Here is a 19,711-nt window from a genome sequence, read left to right as displayed (position 1 = left end):
CTGACCACTGCATGCCCCACATACAGCTTTCAAAAAGGAGGGTGACATGGAGGGGTTAAGTTCTGCTCACCACTCCTTCTCCTCCATTGCTTCTTCATCTCACTGGTCACCATCCTCGCTGTGCCCCAGCGACCATTCCTGCTGCCAATGTCTCCTGAGGATTCTGATCATGCTCTACCTCTTCATCTTTGTTTGTTCATATGTTGTGTTTCTTTCCATCAATTCAGTGGGCAAGCCCATGGAAAATGCATACTCACAGAGCCACTTGCTTAAGTCTGAGCAGTCCCACTCCTCTCCTTCCTCTGTGCTGTGTAAGTTGAGAGACATCAATTCAAATGACCCATTCCTCTCAATCAGACAGCAGCCAGGTCTGGCTGACCTAAAAGTAGCCATTTCTGGTAGTAGTGGTGGTGGTAGTGTCTAAATGTGTTTTGGGAAGTGATTGTCTCCCTGTGTTTCCTTTATTTCTTTGGTTATTTCCTTGGAAAACTTTAAATGCTAAACACAGTTCATTTAATATGCTAAATAGTTCAGAAAAAGTAATCTGTGGGGCAGATCAGTGCTTCAAGAAAGTCATTCCTGAAGTCTGTCTTGAAGACTGGGTAATGGCTGGACAAAGTCCAACCCAAGTTTTGAGAAAAAGGATGAAAAACTGTGAGATGAACCTGACATGGCTCTGAAAAATGGTCCTTGAGTAGCCCAGAATTGTAGCATGGAGATCAGGGGTGAGTTTCTAATGGGGTGGTTTGAATTTTTGTTCTTGAAATCTCTGCATGTCATGAACTTCTTCACTATTGACGCTGTAAAGTCAGTTGGAACAGTATAAGTCAGAACAGAACAGTGTTCAACTAATAATCCATGGAGTTAATGACCTCACATTTATGCACGTCACTGGAGCCTGTGTTCCATTTGCTCTGTATCTGCTGTAAAGCTGCTGTCATATGCTCTTAACTTGCAGGATTGATTCTTGACAACTCGGAGCCACACACCTTGTTTAATATGAGTTCTGTGATGACTAATGAGCAACTAAGGTTACCAGTGTTATTTTTGTAGCACTCCATGCTGCAGGCATTACCCTCACTCTTACTACCAGGCAGCAAAGGTGACAGGGATCCCCAGAGCCTGTTGTATCTTCAGGGACTGATTGGAATTGGGTCTCCCCCCAACTACCTTTGGCCCCTGCCTCCACTGCTTGAATCAAGGCATGGGTGAAGGGACTGCCTGCAACTGGCAGCAGGAGCTGATAACAACACAGAACCCATATCAGACCTGCCGCTGCTTGCAGGAAGCCCCTTGCACTTTAAAGATCCAGGTGCACCTGCAGACTAGGAGCACCTGTACTGCTCCCTTGCCCAGAGAGATTTCTAAACATTTCTCAGAATTTTTCACTGCTAAAAGTGAATGCCTGTTTGAGGCCAGTGTCTGACATGTTTCCATTTCTTGTGGGATACTTGCATATATTCACAACAAATGTAACGTCTGCAGGGGGCTTAATCACACCAGAAAAATATAGGATAAAAAGATGATATTGGAACTGCTTATTTTGAGGTGAAAAGGCACAGAAGTGCAAAAGTAACAGTAGCATCTGCTTGTATCATCTGTTCAAAAGGGCATGTCTCATTGCATTTATTTCTTTTACAACCTCAGTTAGGAATTGTTGTTTAGAGGAGACCTGGTCTAAGCTGAAGTTATGTGAATACTTCCCAAAGAATAGATGGGGGTTTTTCTCCCAGCATCTTTGCATTTGATTCATATCTCATCTCTGAGTCGAATCATTTACATTACAAAGGGACAGTCACACTGGTATATGTTAGATCAGCAACAAGCCCAGCAAATACTTCAATGTGATAATCTATGGTAGTCTTTTTTTACAGATGAGTTGTACACAGTGGATCTGAATATTACCCTATGTCCATTTATACTGATGTGAAATTGCTCAATTACGCTGACATAAATGGAAAACCTAGTTCAGAGCGTACAATTTAAGCATCTAGGATACAACTGTTAGCAAATGTTGCAAAAAGAGTAACCTTATTTGTATGGAAATAATAGGAGTTACAACTATTTTGCAACCTAATGGCTATTTTTGTATAAGAAAAGCCCTGCTGGAGAAGTGTAAGATTACTATTAAATGTGCATGTTATTTTAGGTTAAATACTAATAATCTATAGGTAGACAAATGCAAATAAGACAAAATAATGCATTGATTTATATTATAAGAGAGTAAATTATAAAAGATTAATATTTATATATAAAGGATACAGTAGTGTAAGAATGGTATGGCCATGATGGTCCAGAAATTATGCGAGAAGCAAAGATTTCTAAGGCAGGGATCTCTTTTACTGAACCAATTACGTAGCTGGGACAAAGTTAGACAAGCTTTTGAATGCATGACAGTCTTTCTCAGGTCTCTGATCACAGGAAACAGCCACAGCATCGTGAAATACAGCAGAGGGGAGGGGAAGGAGAGAAACTCTCAGAGGTAACAGATACACAATTTAGCAAAAGAAAAGAGGCTGATTACTGGGAGATCATGGCTTATCAAAAGGGAGGAGGGTCATTTTCACCTTTCCTGTGCGGAAAGAATTCAGGAGTTGGGTAAAATATAATATGCCACAAAACCAATATCAGTGTTTAGTCCAGGGGTCAACAATGTTTTTGTGCAGAGTGCCAAAAACATCTACAACCTCAAATTATAAGGTGGGGCAAGCAGCAGGGAAGCATGAGGGGCCTGATCCTTGTTGTAGCAATGCAGCCCTAGCCCCTTCCCCGTTGTCTGCCCCAAGGTGCATGTGCCAAGCAAAATGCCTTCAGGTGCCACGCTCTGGGACTCGTGCTAGGAATTGTCTACCCCTGGTGTAGTCCTTCATTCTTAGTGTCCAGCCAGTTTATGAACTTTTATTCCCAAATTTGCTTTTTAAAGTTGTTCAGTAGGTTTCTCTTGGGCACAAGGGTAGTGAAGTAAGAGGGGAGGTGGCTGTTCTGTGAGAAATGTGCTCCTAATGAGTGTTTGTATGCCTCCATCCTTTACTGTTTCCATGAGAGTTCATTCTGGTGCATAGTTGCTATTTAGTTTCACCTTCTAACTACAAGAACCACCCTCCTTCTCCTGCTTGGGAACCACAGACATGTGACTATACAACACACAAACTAATTGGTTGTGCCAGAACTGTCTGCCCTAGTTCACCATCTCTTCTCTTACCATCCAATTCAATCATAAAGTGATTCAGGTTCTTTGCCCCCCACTATAAGTCTTGGAAGACAAAACTTTACTTCTCTGGTAAGTAAAAGTCTTCTGATTTCTAATACAAATTTATCTGGAGCCAGTTCATATCCATTTTATCTTGTGCCTGTGTTGTTAAGCCTATAAATTCCTTCCCCTTCCCTAGTACTCATCCCGCAAACATCCTTAATCATATCCTCTCAATCTCCTTTTTGCTAAATGAAACAAGCCAAGTTTCATTAATCTTCTTGCCTAAGGAGATCTCCATTCCCTTAGTGTCCCATCTTTAGTGCCCGTTCTTACTTACTGACAAGCTTTAGAGTGCAGCAGCACAATTATATTACTAAACTAAAGATATGTATAGTGATAGTTAAGGCTTCGAGAGGACACACCCTATCCACACTGAACCTGAAAAAGCTGGAAATAGAGGAGTCATATTTTTCCTCCTTTCTGGTGTCAACACTATCACTAAGACACTCCTTGAGGTTTTCACTCTCCATCTCTTAATGCATATACAAAACATACCCTGGCTTTCTCTGACACTCTAGTACAAAAACATAACCACTGTATTCTTTATATCATGTTTCTCATCAGAACATCTTACCTGACTATCGCACATTCCTTGCATTTCACTACACTAACGTCCTGAACTTACTGTTCAGGACATTATTCTATTTCAGATCTTCTAAGGTCACCAATAAGGTTCTAGGTTTGGTGCTTTCACTTATTTTGTTGTTGATTACTGGGTGGGATAAATCTCAAGTAATACTGCAGTCTTTATAGGAATTGGATATGTTTGGATGCCTAGAAGGGACACAGTGCATGTAGATACAGAATTAACCAGGACTTTTGGGGAAAAAAGAACAATCTTACCTAATACATATTTCCTATGTCTGTTCCTTCCTCCCCCATAAAAATGTGTAAGATCCAAAACCTCTTCTACAAAAATCAACTTTTCAAAATGCTTTTTTTCCTTCTTTTTAAATTAAGGATAATAATTTCTCTAAGAAATTGCATAAAATACTATTAAAAAAACAGCCATCTTATGTAAAATAATTGAATAATTTTCTTACTATCACTGATTTTATTGTGCATAAGTGAGCCCGAAAATGTATTAGGTTAAATCACTATTTTGGGAATGATGCTTGATAATGTACCTCTTCATCATATTTTATCAGATTTGTAGTTAATCTCCAATGTGGCACATTAGGTAAACTATCATAAATCTGAGAGGAATCTGTTCCTTAGTTATAGAGGTGTGTACTCAGGAGGACATCGTTTTTACATTTTACATAGTAAAGGTAGAATTTAGGAATTTTTTAAAATTACAGTAGTGAGAATAGCTAACTAAGATTACCTCAGTATCTGCAGTGTTCAGTTATATTTTCTATACTTGGTATTCAAGTACCTTGAATACTACAATTACATGAAGTAATTATTAAGGCAACTGGAAGGTTTTTAAGGACACACATTGTACTATACCCCCTGCCCCATAAAAATGTTACAGTGATAATACAATAATGGATAAGCCACAACCAAAAGTAATCTACAGTGTTGACTCTGGACTATATACACTGTAGTGAGACAGTGCGTACACATCAATATATAATGGCTGGGCATTTTGATTTTTTTTTATAACTTATACTTTCAACCTAATTAATAACAGGATAGTTGCTGATTTACATAAGGTAAAACTTGATAGGTTCTCCTATACGGTCATATATAAGACCTGGAGAGAGGAATGTTATAATAAATAGTGGTAGGGTTGAAAAAAATAAAAGTTTTGGGTCTTTTTGGCTGAGCTTGCATTACTTGTCAAATGTAATCCCTGTAGATTTCAGTTTTGCCATGTGTAAAAATGAGGCAAATGTTTCATTTTATAGCAGTGTTTTTTTTAAACACATTTTACATTGATGATTTTAAGCATTTCTGAGACCTTTATTAGGAAGCTATTATTCAAGAGCATTATTTAGCCCATTGTATAACTTTAGCTGAGAACAAAGAGATGTCTCTGGACTGAGAGTCATAAGGTGGGAGTGCAATTTGGATTTAAAAAAAAACACATGGAGAGACAAAACACAATGTCTCTGTTATCACAAGGTACCTTGAGACTTCCTGTGCATTTAAACATTTTTTTCTTGAGGCAACAGACCAGGCTCTGTGCTTACTGGAACACATTCAGGAATGATGGTGTGGTATCTCACTATAATCACAATTCACCACTATTTTGTTTTGAGGTTAGAAAGTGGTTGCCATAAAAAATCGATATTTGCCAATGGTTGCCCTGAAAGAAATATTAATCATATTGTAGTTGAGAGGTAGTTAGCCATTAGGGGTGTGCAAAATGGGCCGTATTTGATTTGGATTCGGTCAGAATTGGGGACAGTGATTTGATTTGTTGATTCGAATCACTGTCCCCAATTCGATTAGGCCATAGACACAGCTTTAAACGTTTTTTCTACATACCTCAAGGTACCAGGTGTGGCTCATGAATGCTGCGATGCTAGGGCAGATGGAGCATCTAACAGGAGCATGGGGGGGGGGGCCAAGTGCTCGGCGGTAAACCCAGAAGTGGACCAAAAGTACCGGCACACCCCCCTGTGCCCTCCCCAGCTCAACTATCGGCCATAGAGGGACCCCAGGTGCCCTCCCGACCCAGGAGGCACCAGTGTCTAAACCATGGGGTCACAGGGGGGGCCCCACGCACACTCCCCAGTGAATCCAGAAGTGGACCAGAATTGCTTCTGGTCCACTTCTGGGTCTCCTGTCAAGCATGCTGGGGAGCCCCCTGCAGTCCTGTGGGACGCTCCATCTGCCCCAGCATCGCAGCCTTCATGAGCCACCTGGTACCTTGAATGTAGAAAAAACAGTTAAAGTTGTGTCTATAGCCAAATCGCCAAAACTCTCCAATTGATTCAGAGGGTTCTGATTTGACTCCAAGAGATTAAAGGGTCTCCTGATTGTTTGGATTCAGAGATTTGGCCACTGAATTGAGCCGAATGTCCACCAAATCGAATCGGGCCGAATCTCCACTGAATCGAATCAGGGACCAAAGCTTCACACAGCCCTATTATCCTTGTCAGTCTGAAGTCAGCAGAAGACAGAGCAGTGTAGCACCTGATAGATTAAGTTTTCATAGCATCTGAGAAAGTAACTTGTTGCTTATAAAAGCTTATGCCTCTCTGAATTAGTAGGGCTGTGTGAAATTATAGCAGCCATTTCATTTTGGAGGTGTTTTGGGCTGTTTTGGTGCCTGAAACACCGAATCCAAATCAAAATGGAAGGCTCAGAAACATCTCCAAAATAAAACGAGGCATCCAAAACGTTTCGGAAATATTTTGGAAAATTTCGGAGTTTTGGAGCTGGGTTTGCAGGGAAACCGCTGTACACTGCTGCACAGGGCAGGCAGCATTTGGGGCTGTATGGGGCGGGCAGTGGCAGCGAGGAGACCCCAGCGTGGATCTCTGCTCCCTGTGGAGCCAGCTCACATGGCAAGGCAGTGCTGGTCTCTGCCGGGCAACCTAGCTCCTCAGGGAGCAGAAATCCAGAGCAGCACGAGCCAGGCAGCAGTGGCACGGAGACCCTGGTGCAAAATTCTTCTTCCTGTGGAGCCAGGTCACACAGCAGGACAGCACTGGTGCAACCTGGCTCCGCAGGAAGCAGAGATCTGTGCCGGGGTCTCATCACCAGCACTGCCTGCCCTGTACACCCCCATGTGGCCAAGGCAGGCAGGGGCAGCCTGCATGGATCTCTGCTCCCTTTGGAGCTGAGTTGCATGGCAGGGACCAGCAGGTTTGCGCGCCACTCTGTGCTGCTTCCCTGCCCCACACCCTGGCATGACAGGGATCAGAGATCTACATGGGGGTTTCTGGGCCTGCATGGAGGGCAGTGGGGCCCTCCCCCTCTCTCAGACGAACCACCCATGGCCCCATCCCGCTCCTCGCTGGAGCCCCAAGCCCTGCCCAGCTTGGTATGGTTGTGCAAAGCTTGCAGCCCATTCAAAGCATTCTCCCGAAACAAAACAGGACAGTGATCAGAAACACCAAAACAAATCACTGTCCTCCAAAACCGAATCAAAACACAGCCGTTTCGCACAGCCCTATTAGTTAGTCTGTATGGTGCCAGTCTTGCCTGCCTGCATATTGTAATTGTTAGCAAGCAGACTCTTTAAAAAGCAACTGACTTTGCATATCTACTGAAAGCGAACTATTTGATGCATGTGACAGTGCTTTGGATCACAGCATGACAGAGAAATGCCATAGGAAATGTATTTATTATGTTGGATTTTGTATGTCATTTTTTGATGGAGTAATGATTTGCTGGCAGATCTTTTCAGCTATAGGACATGATGCATTTGAATTTTTATTAGACAAATAAGATTTCTAGATTGTTTTTGTAAGGTAGACTCATTAGTCTCAGAAAAGAGCCAGCTTGTAAGTTGGTGAATCAGAGTGTATCATTAGGAACAGAAGACCCTGGAAAGGAATATGGTTGTCAAGGTGACAAGTTTCATCAAAACAAATGTGAAACTGTCTCAGGCTGCTGATAGCCTTCATTTAAGCTGACTTTCCTGTAGAAATTCTGCGTTCTTATTTACAACTTTGTATTCCAGTTTTTTGGTTAAGGGATTTAATCACTCATCATATGAAATTGTCACTTTGAGACAATTGTTGAGAGTGTTCCCATTGACTCCAGTGGCCACTGGATTATGTTGTTTGGTTCTGATCTAGGAACCCTCTGAGCACCTGATAAATTTAAAGCACAGGAGTAATACATGTGCATGTCCTTAAAATTAAAAAAAATGCTTATCATGACAATGTGATATTTTAATTCATGTGTTCTCAACACCTCTGAATAATAATTGTCAGTCAGTTACTTCTTGATATCACATATCACTTCCTCATGTTCTTCTTGTAAACCAATTTTCTAGAGTGTTTGCAGGAACTAAACATAAGGGCTAGGGACAGACATTCAAAAAGCCTGAGCCTGAATTGATTCAGTCTTTGCAGGTTAGTCTAATCTGCAGAGAGTGAACTGGTTTGCAAGTGGATAGATGTTTGGCACATGCCTGCAATGGCTCAAGCCAAAAGTCTGGGGGCGCTAGAGCAGCCATCGCTCCCACAGGGAAGCTGAGCTGAGGGGAGGAGCTTGCCTAGACCCTGGCAGGCCCACCCCAGTGGCTCCCTAACAGCCAGGAGCAGTCTGGGTACACAAAGCTGCATGGCCCCGGAAGGGAACTCTTCCCCCTCCTCCCTCTCCCCCACTGCCACAGATCCAGAAGTGGGGGCTTGTTTAGTGCTGGGGGGGCTCTTCTCACTCCTCCTTCCTCCCCCTGCAGTGGGGTGGGGTGTGAAGCTGTCTGGCCCCAGGGGGGACTCTTTCACCTGCTTCTCCCCCATTACTGCAAGGTGGGGAGAGGAGGCTCTGTGGGATGCTGCCCAGCCCCAGAAGGGTACTTTTTCTGCCACCTCTTCCCCACAGGGCAGGGGGAGGCTCTGTTCCATTTTGGGGGGGGATCTCTTCCCTCTCCTCCTCCTCCCCCCCAGAGGGGCAGTGGGAGCACAGAGCTTAGCTGGGCAGGGTGTGTGGGGGGGTGTAGGGACCCCCACACACTCTCCCTATGGTGTGCAGCCCCTGCTGCCTGGCAGCAGCAGCAGACAGGGAGGTCAGGGTGCTCATGTCTGGCACAGACACAGCTCCAGCCAGCGCTGCATGAGATGAGGAAGTGAAGCCTGCCTTATCCCCACAGCTCTGCTCCCTGAGCCTGAACCTGAGCCTGCAGTGGGAGGAGCCCCGCACTGGAGACAGCTGCTTCTCCTACTCCCCACTGTGCAGGTCTTACACTCTGCCAGGAGTGGAGGGAGCCCCACCCCCTACTTTCCTGCAGAGTCCAGTGCCAAGCTTCCCCTCTGTGAGTGTAGACTCCAGGTGTGGCATGGAGCCACAATAGAAGCAGCCAGCGCTGTGCAGGGGGCAAGGAGCAGCCCCGTGCAGCCTATCTGACCACTTCTATCCTCATGACTCTGCACTGTGCCTGCAGCTCCATACTCACAGAGGAGAAGTCCGGTGCTGGATTCTGTGGGGGAGCAGGGGGTGGGGCTCCCTCCACTCCTGGCAGAGTGCAAGACCTGCACAGCAAGAACTGGGGGAAGCAGCTGTCTCCAGTGCAGATCTGGAGCTGCAGGCTCAGACTCGGGGAACAGAGCCACGGAGATGAGGCAGGCTCCACTCCCCCCTACACAGCGCTGGGCAGAGCCATGGCTGTGCCAGGAACAAGCACCCTGACCTCCCCACCTGCTGCTACTGCCAGGCAGCAGAGGCTGCACACCATGGACGGAGTGTATGGGGGTCCCTACACCCCCGTCCCTCACACACTACACCCTGCCCAGCTCAGCTCTGCATTCCCATTGCCCCCTCGGGGGTGGGGAAGAGAAGGAGAGGGAAGAGTTTCCAGCCCAGTGTGGAACAAAGCCTCCCTCTGTCTCCCGTCCCCCTCTGGGGCCTGGTAGCATCACATGGAGTCCCCGCCCCTCCCAGCCCCACAGCGGCGGGGGGGAAGAGGAGGGGGAGGAAGAGTCCCCATCCAGTGCCTCAGAAAGCCCCGCTCCCCACCCTGGGAGCAGGAGGAGGAGGAGGGGGAAGAGTCCCTCCAGCATGGAACAGAACCCCCCTCCCAACCCCGTGGTGCAACCTACCCAGCATTAGTGATGTGTAGGGGGTGCACACAGGTGCACATGTACGCCCTGAGATTGGCATGCATCCCCTGCAAAAAGCGCCACCAATGCTGCCAGTGGTGCCTACGGGCCACCCCTGCCACCAATGCAACCAGGGACATCTGCAGGTGGTTGCTGACTGTTGGTCGGTGCCCCCCCCCCCCCCCCCCCGCCACTGATACCACTGTGGCCACCTGCGGGAGCTCCCTGCTTGTCCTGACCACCATCACCACTGCTGCCGCCTGTGGGAGCTCCCCACTCACCGCCACCACACCCCTACCACCGATACCGCTGCCGCCATCTGTGGGCAGTCCTGCCATGTTTCATCCCTGCTCTGGCTAGAGAGCAGAGGGGAGGGGCCAGCCCAGCTCTGGAGCAGAGCAGAGCCCTACCCTGAGAGCATGCCGAGATGCTGGGGTCTCTGGTTTATCTTAACCAGCAAGCGGTCTGGGACAGACATTGCATAAACCGTTCGAGCCAAATCAGTTAAGTCTAATACTACATTCAGCCAGGATTATCTCAAACCGGTTTCGGCCATTTTGAAACTGGTTTATGTGCACTGTATGTATGTTCTGTTATGGGTTTAAACCAGTTTCTGATCACTTAAACTGGTTTATGTGGAATGTCGGTCCCTAGCCAAGGGGCTATAAACAGCCACAGTGGATTAATTTAAAATTAGGTCCCTGAAACTATATTATAGTACTTGCTGTATTTGTCATGCCCTTGTTCCTTGACAGTGATGTGTGCTGCATGAGTGACATAGGATAAATCCACCTATAATGAATTTGCTTTTTTACAATAAATAGTAAAAAATTGTTGTCTCGTTCTTACTTTCAATTTCTTTAGGTTTTCAGGGTCAAAACTTAGGATACATTGTTCTAGCACACTCTACTGTGTATTAAATATTTTACCTCCTCAAATTGCAGTTTGTTGGGATTCTAGTTTTATTACAAAGGAATCCCTACCATATTTTGCTGTCTATTTTGAGATTTCATTTTGATGAGATTGTTCTCTTTTAAAGTTGATAAGACAACATATATTGCAAGTTATATCATAAAGTGCACTGAGAGGCATTACCCTCAAAGTGTTATCTTTGAAAAACAATATTGGAGGCAAATAAGAAACAATAGAAGTCTGTCAATCTCTTCAGTGATTGTTTTACTAATCCTCTAACTTGTTCATTCTTACAAAAAAATGTTGCTCTTTACCAGGGATTTCATAGCTATAAAATGCAATATTTTCTGTGCTGCAATACATGATTGACTTTTCAGGGGTGGGGGTTGCCTGCTTGTTAATTTGGTAATGTGCAGTGTATATCATAAGCCTTATTATAAATTTGCAAGCTTCCTCTGCACCTGCTTAGTTGATAAGTATCTATCTTCTATACAACCAGAGAATATGAGACAGTGACCTTTATTTGTATACTTCACTTGGATAATTACTGTGCCCAGGGGTTTTTTCTTTTTCTGTTTTTTTTTTTTTTATTATGATAACAAGAGTATGCCAAGGAACAACAAAATCAAGAGAGCTCCAGTCATGTAAAATCAGTGTGATAATGAATAACAGTTCTAGCACAGTACTTACACAATCCTGTACTATATTAATAAATAATAAAAAGCAGGGATACAAACTTGTGGGGAGACTTATTTTAAGAAACTGTCTTTTTAAATTTATTATTTCTATATTGATCACAGATAAAAATTTAAACAAATGTATGAACAGTGTTGCAGTCATCCAGTTAACAAGCTACCTGCAAAAAATTCTCATTCAGCGGCTCAAAAATGTAGCCCTCTCTGTCTAATCTAAGCTAAGAGATTTTTTTTTCAAGTTAACAGCTTTTTAATTCTATATCTTTGCTGTATTGCTCTCACCATTTGTTCATATTATGATTAGAATACTAATTTAGAATATTTGTGTAGAGCAACCTTGCCAAATATGTATGGAACTAAGGAGTGAGAAAATAACATTATGTTCTTGCGAGTTTCCACTTGACTGGGGCCCTGCTGGTTTGATTTTGTTTTTATCTTGTATTACCCTATTTCATTAGTAGGGGATCGCATTAATTCTACAAGTTGCAAGCACAGTGCATAAATATTCTCCAGACCCTTGTTGCATAGCTAGCGTATGACTATATTATCAAAATGCAGAGGAGAAAACAAAATATGGCAAAGTGTGGTCAGAGACTAATATATCAAATGAATTTGATGTGAATATGTTGAAATAAATGCACTAAAAGTAATTTCACCTAAAATTGGAACATATTTCCTTCATTCTTTTGTGTTATGCTTCCATTTCACATTGACTTCATCATATTTTTGTTAGAAATGTCTTTGTATTAGTCATATACCAGCCCACTTACCAAAGCAGAGATCTGTACTGTTACTTCATTTATTTAACTCACTATGCAAATATCATATACAGTATAGCACATATATTGAAAGTAGATCTCCCATGTATCAGGCAGCTCTCCTTCAATAGCTCTGTTCTACCTTACCAGTTGGCATGTAACAAAGGACATCTCCAGTCTCCAGACATTTGTCCATGCCAGAATATATTCTTGGCTATTAAAATCTCTGCTGAGGAAGTCAGCCAAGGATTGAGGAGCTGAAAAGGTAACTCAAGATCACATCTCCCCTGGGACTTGCACTAAACAAGTCAACTAGATTGGAGAATCTGGCCTCTGATACCTGCTTTATGTGAGATGAATATTATTTGCTTTAAAAATATGTGGAAATATTTAATATTGGTGTGCATTCTGGGCTAGATTGTGTCCTTACCCTAAGCAGCTGCATAAGAGAGAAGTAAGGAACACTTCCCAACTACCCATCACTATGCTATGCTGCCTGCATGAAGGCTTCTGATAAAGGCTTCTCTGTATCATACTGGTATAGAGTTCTGGGGAAATGTACCAGGCAAGTGGTAGGAAAGGGAGTATATGAAGCTATGGCTCCAAACTCCACTCCTCATCCCATGGCTTAAGCCACATTGTAGAGCTGATTAAGCATGTATATGTGTGGTGTTGGAGGACAGGATTGGAGTACCCAGCACCCTTTATAAAAAATTGGCTCATAAAGTAACAAAGAGCCCTGTGAAACATCGCATATCTGTGAAACAGAATGTACCCCTTGCACTGAGGTGGGTTTGCACCATCCTCAGAGCAAGGCTGTGCCTAACATGATGCGATTCAGCCCTCAGTTTTCAAAGTTTTCCATTACTTTAAAACTAAGTAACTAATTTTTGCATTATGGGCAATAATCTGCAAACTAACAAAGCATCAGTTAATTTTTAACAATATAGTTACAATTCTTCAGAAATTTTAAAAATCCTTCCCAAGATTATCTTCTTCCCTGCTGAGCATGGTAGAAAAATCCATTGCTATATTCTAAGGTTAAATGCGTGATTTCTCTCCTGTTCATAATGAGATATTTTAATTCCTCAGCCAACTTCCAAAAATGCACCTATCAGTTGTATCAGCGGCAAATTCCTGGTTTTTAATTGTTAATTTTTTTTAAGATATTAATATTTGTGTACTTGTTAAGCAAAATCCTAAATACAGTGGTTCAGCTAAGTTGCACCAAAGAACCACTGACTATATAACTATTAACTTCCCTTAAAAAAAAAAGTGTGATTATTCAATCTGAGTTAAAAGAGAATCTTTGTTATCAGTCAGCCAATACAATATTAGGGATTTTATCATTCTGAAGCACTTCTTCGTCATGAAAAACTGCTGGGACAAATGCTGGTATTCACATTCCAAAACACACTGAACTTCTGTCTTAGGGAGTAATCATAGGTGGATCCAGGATTTTGAAAAAGGAGGTGCAAGAGCAAATTGTGCACTGTAGGATGGCTGCACCTCCCTACTCCCAACCTCCCCTCCCTGCCAGGGCAGGTGTCATGGGAGAAGAAGTAGGGATTTTTTTTTAAGTCCCTGAATGAGTTAAGAACTCCACCCTCCGCACCCCACCCCCCAGCTTCCCTTTCCTTCCCTTCTGAACTCAGCAGCACCCCCCACCCCATCCCCCTTTATTTGCACCTCTAGATGCAGGAAGGGGAGACCTGCCCACTGCCACTATTGCCCCAGCTGCTTCTGCCCCATTCCAGCAATGGGGATCACTTGTGCAGGAAGCCGGGTTCAGCCAGAAAAAGCAGTGGCAACAGGTGGACTCCCTCTCCCTGTGCCTGCTGGCAGAGAAAAATGGGGAGAACTGGGCAGTGAGGAAGAACCTGCCCATCACTGCCGCTGTTTTCAGCTGAGCCCAACTCCCTGCCCAACTGCTTCCACAGCCATAGATATTGCAGAACAAAAGCAGCTCGGGGGTTCCCCTTGCCCCTTAGGTCCATCAGGGACAGTGGCAGTGGTGGGTAGGTCTCCCTTTCCTGTTCCCAGAAGTGTAAGTAGAGAAGGGGGAAAAATTGGAGGAGGGGAGGTATTGCTGAGTATGGAGGGGGAAAGGAAATAGTGCCAAGAAGGGTGGGAGATTCTTACCTGCTTCAAGGACCTGCTCCCATGTTCCCACTGCATGGTCTGGACTCCACAGAATACTCAGGTATCTGGGTCTGTGGGGAACCTGAAATACAGGGCTCCACTGTGGGAAAGAGGGTGTGACCATACCACCATGCCCCCCCCACCCCCGGATCCACCCCTGGGATCATCACACTCCACTAAATTCAGTGAATAGGAAGACATCTTGTATGCCATTCATATATATAATTCTGTGTGTACATCCACAGAAGAGGATGGCATAGTATAGCATAGTGCTTTCTTCTGCACTGAGTTCCATCTAGTTTTTGTTGGTTCACAGAAATTTGATGAGAGATGAGTTAGAAGGCAGATCACTTGGCAGAATCTTCCTGACAATCCCAGTTGTGCCCTGACAAACCTTTCCAGAAGCAGTGGAAGAACTGACACTTGTGCTGAACTACACACAGTACTTGGGTTACTTTAAGCCAATGATATTTTTCCTTAATTTCATTTACTGACTTTGCTGGCCTATGGTGCTTCCTGGATAATTTCCCTTAGGATTGGGGAACAAATGAGCAAGTTCATAGCTTTACCAAATGTTCATATTGGAGTTGATAGGAGAAATGTTGATAGAACCATATTTCATAAAAATATGCAGTTCTGTTGCAAATCAAAAGACTTTGTGAATGCATAACAGCTTCACTGAAAAAAATATGTTTTGGAAGAAAACAAGGAAAGAATTGCTGACAGCAAGTTTCGGTCCCTTATTTAGAAATGATTTTCCTTGCAGTTTTTTGGGGGTTTTTTAATGTTGTAATTTACTATAATAATGTAATACAAAATAAAAATGTTTTGATTGAACTGAAACCACCTTTTAAAAAAAAATCCTTAGCAAAGAATTTCAAACTTTCATTTCCATTTCTACTTAGAATGAAGTCAAGTTTCAGACCTGTTTAGAAAAAGTAACTTCTGCCTACTGCACAGATTTGGTTTGTTCCATGGAGGGCACAGACAAAGGAGAATGAGTCCATTATTGCCAAACTATATTAAGCTGAAGCATGTCATTCATGGTGCTCCATTTAAAAACCATCCCTTGAAGGTCCTTGAGTTTACTTAGCAATATATTATAACACAGGCAGAAGGCAGGGTAGAGATGAAACTTAGAATCTAACTAAATTAGAGATGCATAAACTTTTGTGAGTTAACGCTCAGATAAAGTGAGCTCTGACTCACAAAAGTGTATGACTCTCTGATTCAGTTAGTCTGTAAGATGCATCTGAACCCTGCCTTCTGCCTAACAGAGCAGACTGTATCGTTCTGCTCAGGGTTATGTTCAAGATGATGTTCACTGCTGAATTTCCAGTATACGTGACATGGCTACCTGTGGGCATGTTACAATAAAACTGTAAAATCAAACATGTGATATTACTGACTGTGATCAAAAGGATGTGATCATTGTGCCAAAAGTTACTATTAACCAACTAAGCATAATATGCATTGTGTCTTATTGTTTAATGTATGTTGCATCTGGAAACTATATTCAGTTTTTCAGGCCCTTCCTTTGGTTACATTACGCCAACAATTATGCTTAGCTGCATGATTAACTAAGCATATGTTATTTGGACAAATGACCAAATAATGAATTGGATAACTAGATTGTTTTCTACTGCCTTATTTAATCATTTGTAATTAAGTGATCTCTTAATAGAATGTGTTATCAGGCTATTTACTTAATTACATCCTTTAATTTCCTACACACTAGGTGCATCTACATGTGCCTCTACAGTGCCATTGTACTGCACCATTGTTTAGTACTTCCAAAAACGTGGCGCACGGTTACTTTTAGCCCCTACATTGCCATAACAATGTGCTATTCCAATGGAGCACGTCACTACAGCAACCAAGCATCATGCATCATGGTTTTTGTCTGCCGATGCTACGTTGCCATAGCACATTGCTACATCGCCATAGCGTCAGATGTAGATGCACCTACTAAGTATGGCATGTAAGATTTCAAATCATAGGCTCACATTCATCTTCCTCCTCCTTGAAATCTCTCCACCAACTCCTTTTTCCTCACTTCTTCCAATTAAAACTGGTTCTCCTACAGTATATAGACCCCTTATAACTCTGCTCACTCCTTTGTCTCTTACTTTGTCTTCTTGTGGCCCTGTTTGCTCTACTGAAATTTCAAGCCATGGTGACTTCTCTGATTTCTCTCACAACCATATCCATGTTTTCTTTCACATTGTTTTGTCCAAGTGAATAGTGCCAGTCCAAAATGCCACTGGTTCTGTTCTCATTAGATCTTTTTAAGGATCCACTGCTTCAACACTGCTTGCAGGAAGTAAGGTAGTCAAAACATGCATTACCTATTATTTAACATATTTATCCTGCTGTGTCGCCAACTGACCTGCAAGCAGAGGCATCATTTAGTCTTTTGGGATGCAGACAGAAGTGAAATGTTCCCCCAGTCTGGCGACAGAAAATGGCCTGTAGCCATGACCAAACACAAGTGCATGGCTGTAGACCACTTCAAAAATGGGCTATCAGGCAAAAATCTGAACCCTTATTGCATAAAGAGTCAGATGAAGACATTTCAAAACACACCATCTCCTGTAACTTCTGTCTGCGCTGCCTCCCAGCCTGTCTGTTTTTAGAATGGAAGGGGAAAACAGAGTGGAGGAAAGTCTGTCTGGGTCTTTTCAGCCTGCCCTGGAGGGTGGGGCAGGCCTCCCAAGATGAGGGGCTCCAATTCACCCACTCCACACTCCGGCATCGACTGGGGTACCCCCAGAATGAGCTCCCTCTGCTCCCTTTCCCCCTCCCATTCTGAAAACAGCTCAGGCCAGCAGGGAGCTGGCAGGGAGGAAGGGCAGCAGCTACATTCCTCTTCCCCCTGAAACCAGCAATGAACTTCAGGGGATCGTTGTAACCCAGAACACTTCCTGCAAAGCATTCTTAGTTACACTGGGGAGCTCCACTTCTGCCTGCTCCCTTGAAGTTTCCTGTGTCTTCCTTCCTTCAACTACTCCTTTCTGTTGTGGTTCCTTTTATTGTATTTTTTCTAAAATACATGTGTAACATCTTCAAACAAGGCTCATATCTATTGGGCACAGTGCATATTTGAGCACTGTAAAAGCCCCTGAGTATTTATATTCTACCTTCCGTTCCCAAAATTTACTTTAGGAAACTTGAGGATAGGTGGAGTTGCACTTGGTACCACAGGTGTCTTTCATGCATTAGCCATGAAGTTGGGACTCAGAGATGATTGGGAAAAGGTATGAAAAACATCATCAACATTTAAAAGAAAAATGAGAATCATGAATACTTCCTGCAAATCTTAGATTTGGGGGGGATTTTTTCATTCTCCTACAGTGATTAACATTCTTTATACTAAAAATAGCATGGGACATTACTTTCTTTGCATTGCTTAAGTTACCAATCATAGGTGACACGTAGGGGCTGAGATTGGCCGCTGCTCACCACTCCCCCTCCCCCCCCCACCAATACTGCCACCAGCATCTATGGGTGGTCCCCGCTCACTAACACTGCCGCCAACATCTGCGCGTGGTCGCCACTCACCGCTGCCAACACTGCCTACAAATGATGCCCCCCCAGTCTCAGGAGGCGACAGTCGTTCATGTTACCAGTGATGGTATCAACATCACTAGACAGTTGCTTTTAAAATTACATGTGCCTTTAAGGGTAAGAGTGATGTTATAGTCATGATGGTCCAGAAATTGTGAGAGGCAAGGATTTCTTAGAGGAATATCTTTTATTGGACTAACTATGTCATTGGGATAAAGTTAGACAAGCTTTCAAATGCAAGACATTCTTCATCAGGCCTCTCATCTCAAGAGACCAGCACAACATAGTGAAAAGCAGCAGAGGGGTGCAGATGAGAGAAATTCTCAGAGATAGACACACAATTAGCAGAAGAAAAGAAGCTGTTTACTGGGGGATCAAGGCCTATCAGAAGGGAGGAGGGTCACGCATAAGCTGGCTGGACACTTAAGAACCGAGGACTGAAAATTGATATTAGCTTAGTGGCACATTATATATTATGCAATTCATGAATTCTTTCCACACAGGAAAGGTGAGAATGATTTGCCTCCCTTTCAGAGTCTACTCCCATCCAGTGGAGCCCTGCCCAAGGGAATCTAGTTATAGGTGGAGGACCCAAATTTCTCTTTAGAAATTACCGTTATTTCCAGGAATGGTGCCATCTCTGCAGTTAAAGGCATTGTGGATCACACTTTTGTATTTAGCCAAAATGAATGCTACATAGGGTAAAATTGGTTGTACATATAGATATCTGAGGTCAGGATTATAAATCTGTAAGAATCAGACTCTAGATGCTTGTAAATCATTTAGACTGTAACGCATAAAATGGCAGTTGGCTTCCTGTACAATTCAGTAAAGGTTAAGAGGGTATTTTTGTTAATCGAAGGTTCTTCAATGAAGTCAACTGGATTAAAACAGAGTACAACATGTATTGTTGATCTCTGACATGCACTTTATTTTCTCATGAATATAGGAATACATTAAGGTCAGTATATTGTAAAGCTAATGACACTGCTGGCAATGGTAATAGAAGAGGCAAAGAATTCTTGGAAAGAATAGCAATCACATTGATCAGGGAAATATCAAAATGCTCTTTTCTTTGTTATTTTTTCTGACAATCTCTTAGGCTGTTGCTTTTCATTTTGCTCTGAATCTCACGTGCTATTGTATTGGTGTTTGTTTATCCTCTTTTTCTAGCACGCAAACAGGAGATTATCAAGGTTACTGAGCAGTTGATTGAAGCCATCAACAATGGGGACTTTGAAGCTTACACGTAAGTTGACTTATTTTGGGAAAGGCAAGAAGGAATAAATGCTTAAAAAAAAACATTATCAGACCCCTATCCTTACACAGTATATGCAGTAATCCTTTGCTTCAAAAGCTCTTACACAAAAATGTCAAATGGAAATTTACTATAGACTTCCTTAGTGTTTTAGCATCTAACCGGATTTAAATGACTATTCAACGAATTTTAGAAAGGAAATAGTCATGTGTGGCATTTTCTAACTGACTGTGTTTGTTATCACAATTTGATTTGCTCCACAGAAAGATCTGTGATCCAGGACTTACATCTTTTGAACCAGAAGCTCTGGGTAATCTAGTGGAAGGAATGGACTTTCATCGGTTTTACTTTGAAAATGGTGTGTATTCCTATTTGTTCTTCCTTAAAGCACTCCCCTAATGTGCATCTTCAACCTTTCAACCTTTCACGTTTTGTAACTGCTTATGGGGGGGGGGGGGGGG

General features: G+C 43.1%; 1 protein-coding gene across 14 annotated transcripts in view; it reads left to right on the top strand.

Annotated features, from left to right (window-relative positions):
* Positions 1–19,711, top strand: part of CAMK2D (calcium/calmodulin dependent protein kinase II delta) — a 321,314-nt gene that overhangs the window by 287,163 nt on the left and 14,440 nt on the right. For all 14 annotated transcript variants that reach the window (XM_019522011.1, XM_019522006.1, XM_019522004.1 and 11 more), the window contains 2 exons: positions 19,166–19,241; positions 19,514–19,608. In XM_019522011.1, coding sequence (XP_019377556.1) covers positions 19,166–19,241; positions 19,514–19,608 — 171 coding nt within the window. The remainder of the gene's footprint in view (positions 1–19,165; positions 19,242–19,513; positions 19,609–19,711) is intronic.

The sequence above is a fragment of the Gavialis gangeticus genome, unplaced genomic scaffold (genome assembly GCF_001723915.1).
Source record: "Gavialis gangeticus isolate Ggan-Ray unplaced genomic scaffold, GavGan_comp1, whole genome shotgun sequence".
Classification (NCBI taxonomy): Eukaryota; Metazoa; Chordata; order Crocodylia; family Gavialidae; genus Gavialis; species Gavialis gangeticus.
The sequence above is the reverse complement of the archived record's forward strand: the minus strand, read 5'-3'. Positions and strand labels throughout refer to the sequence as shown.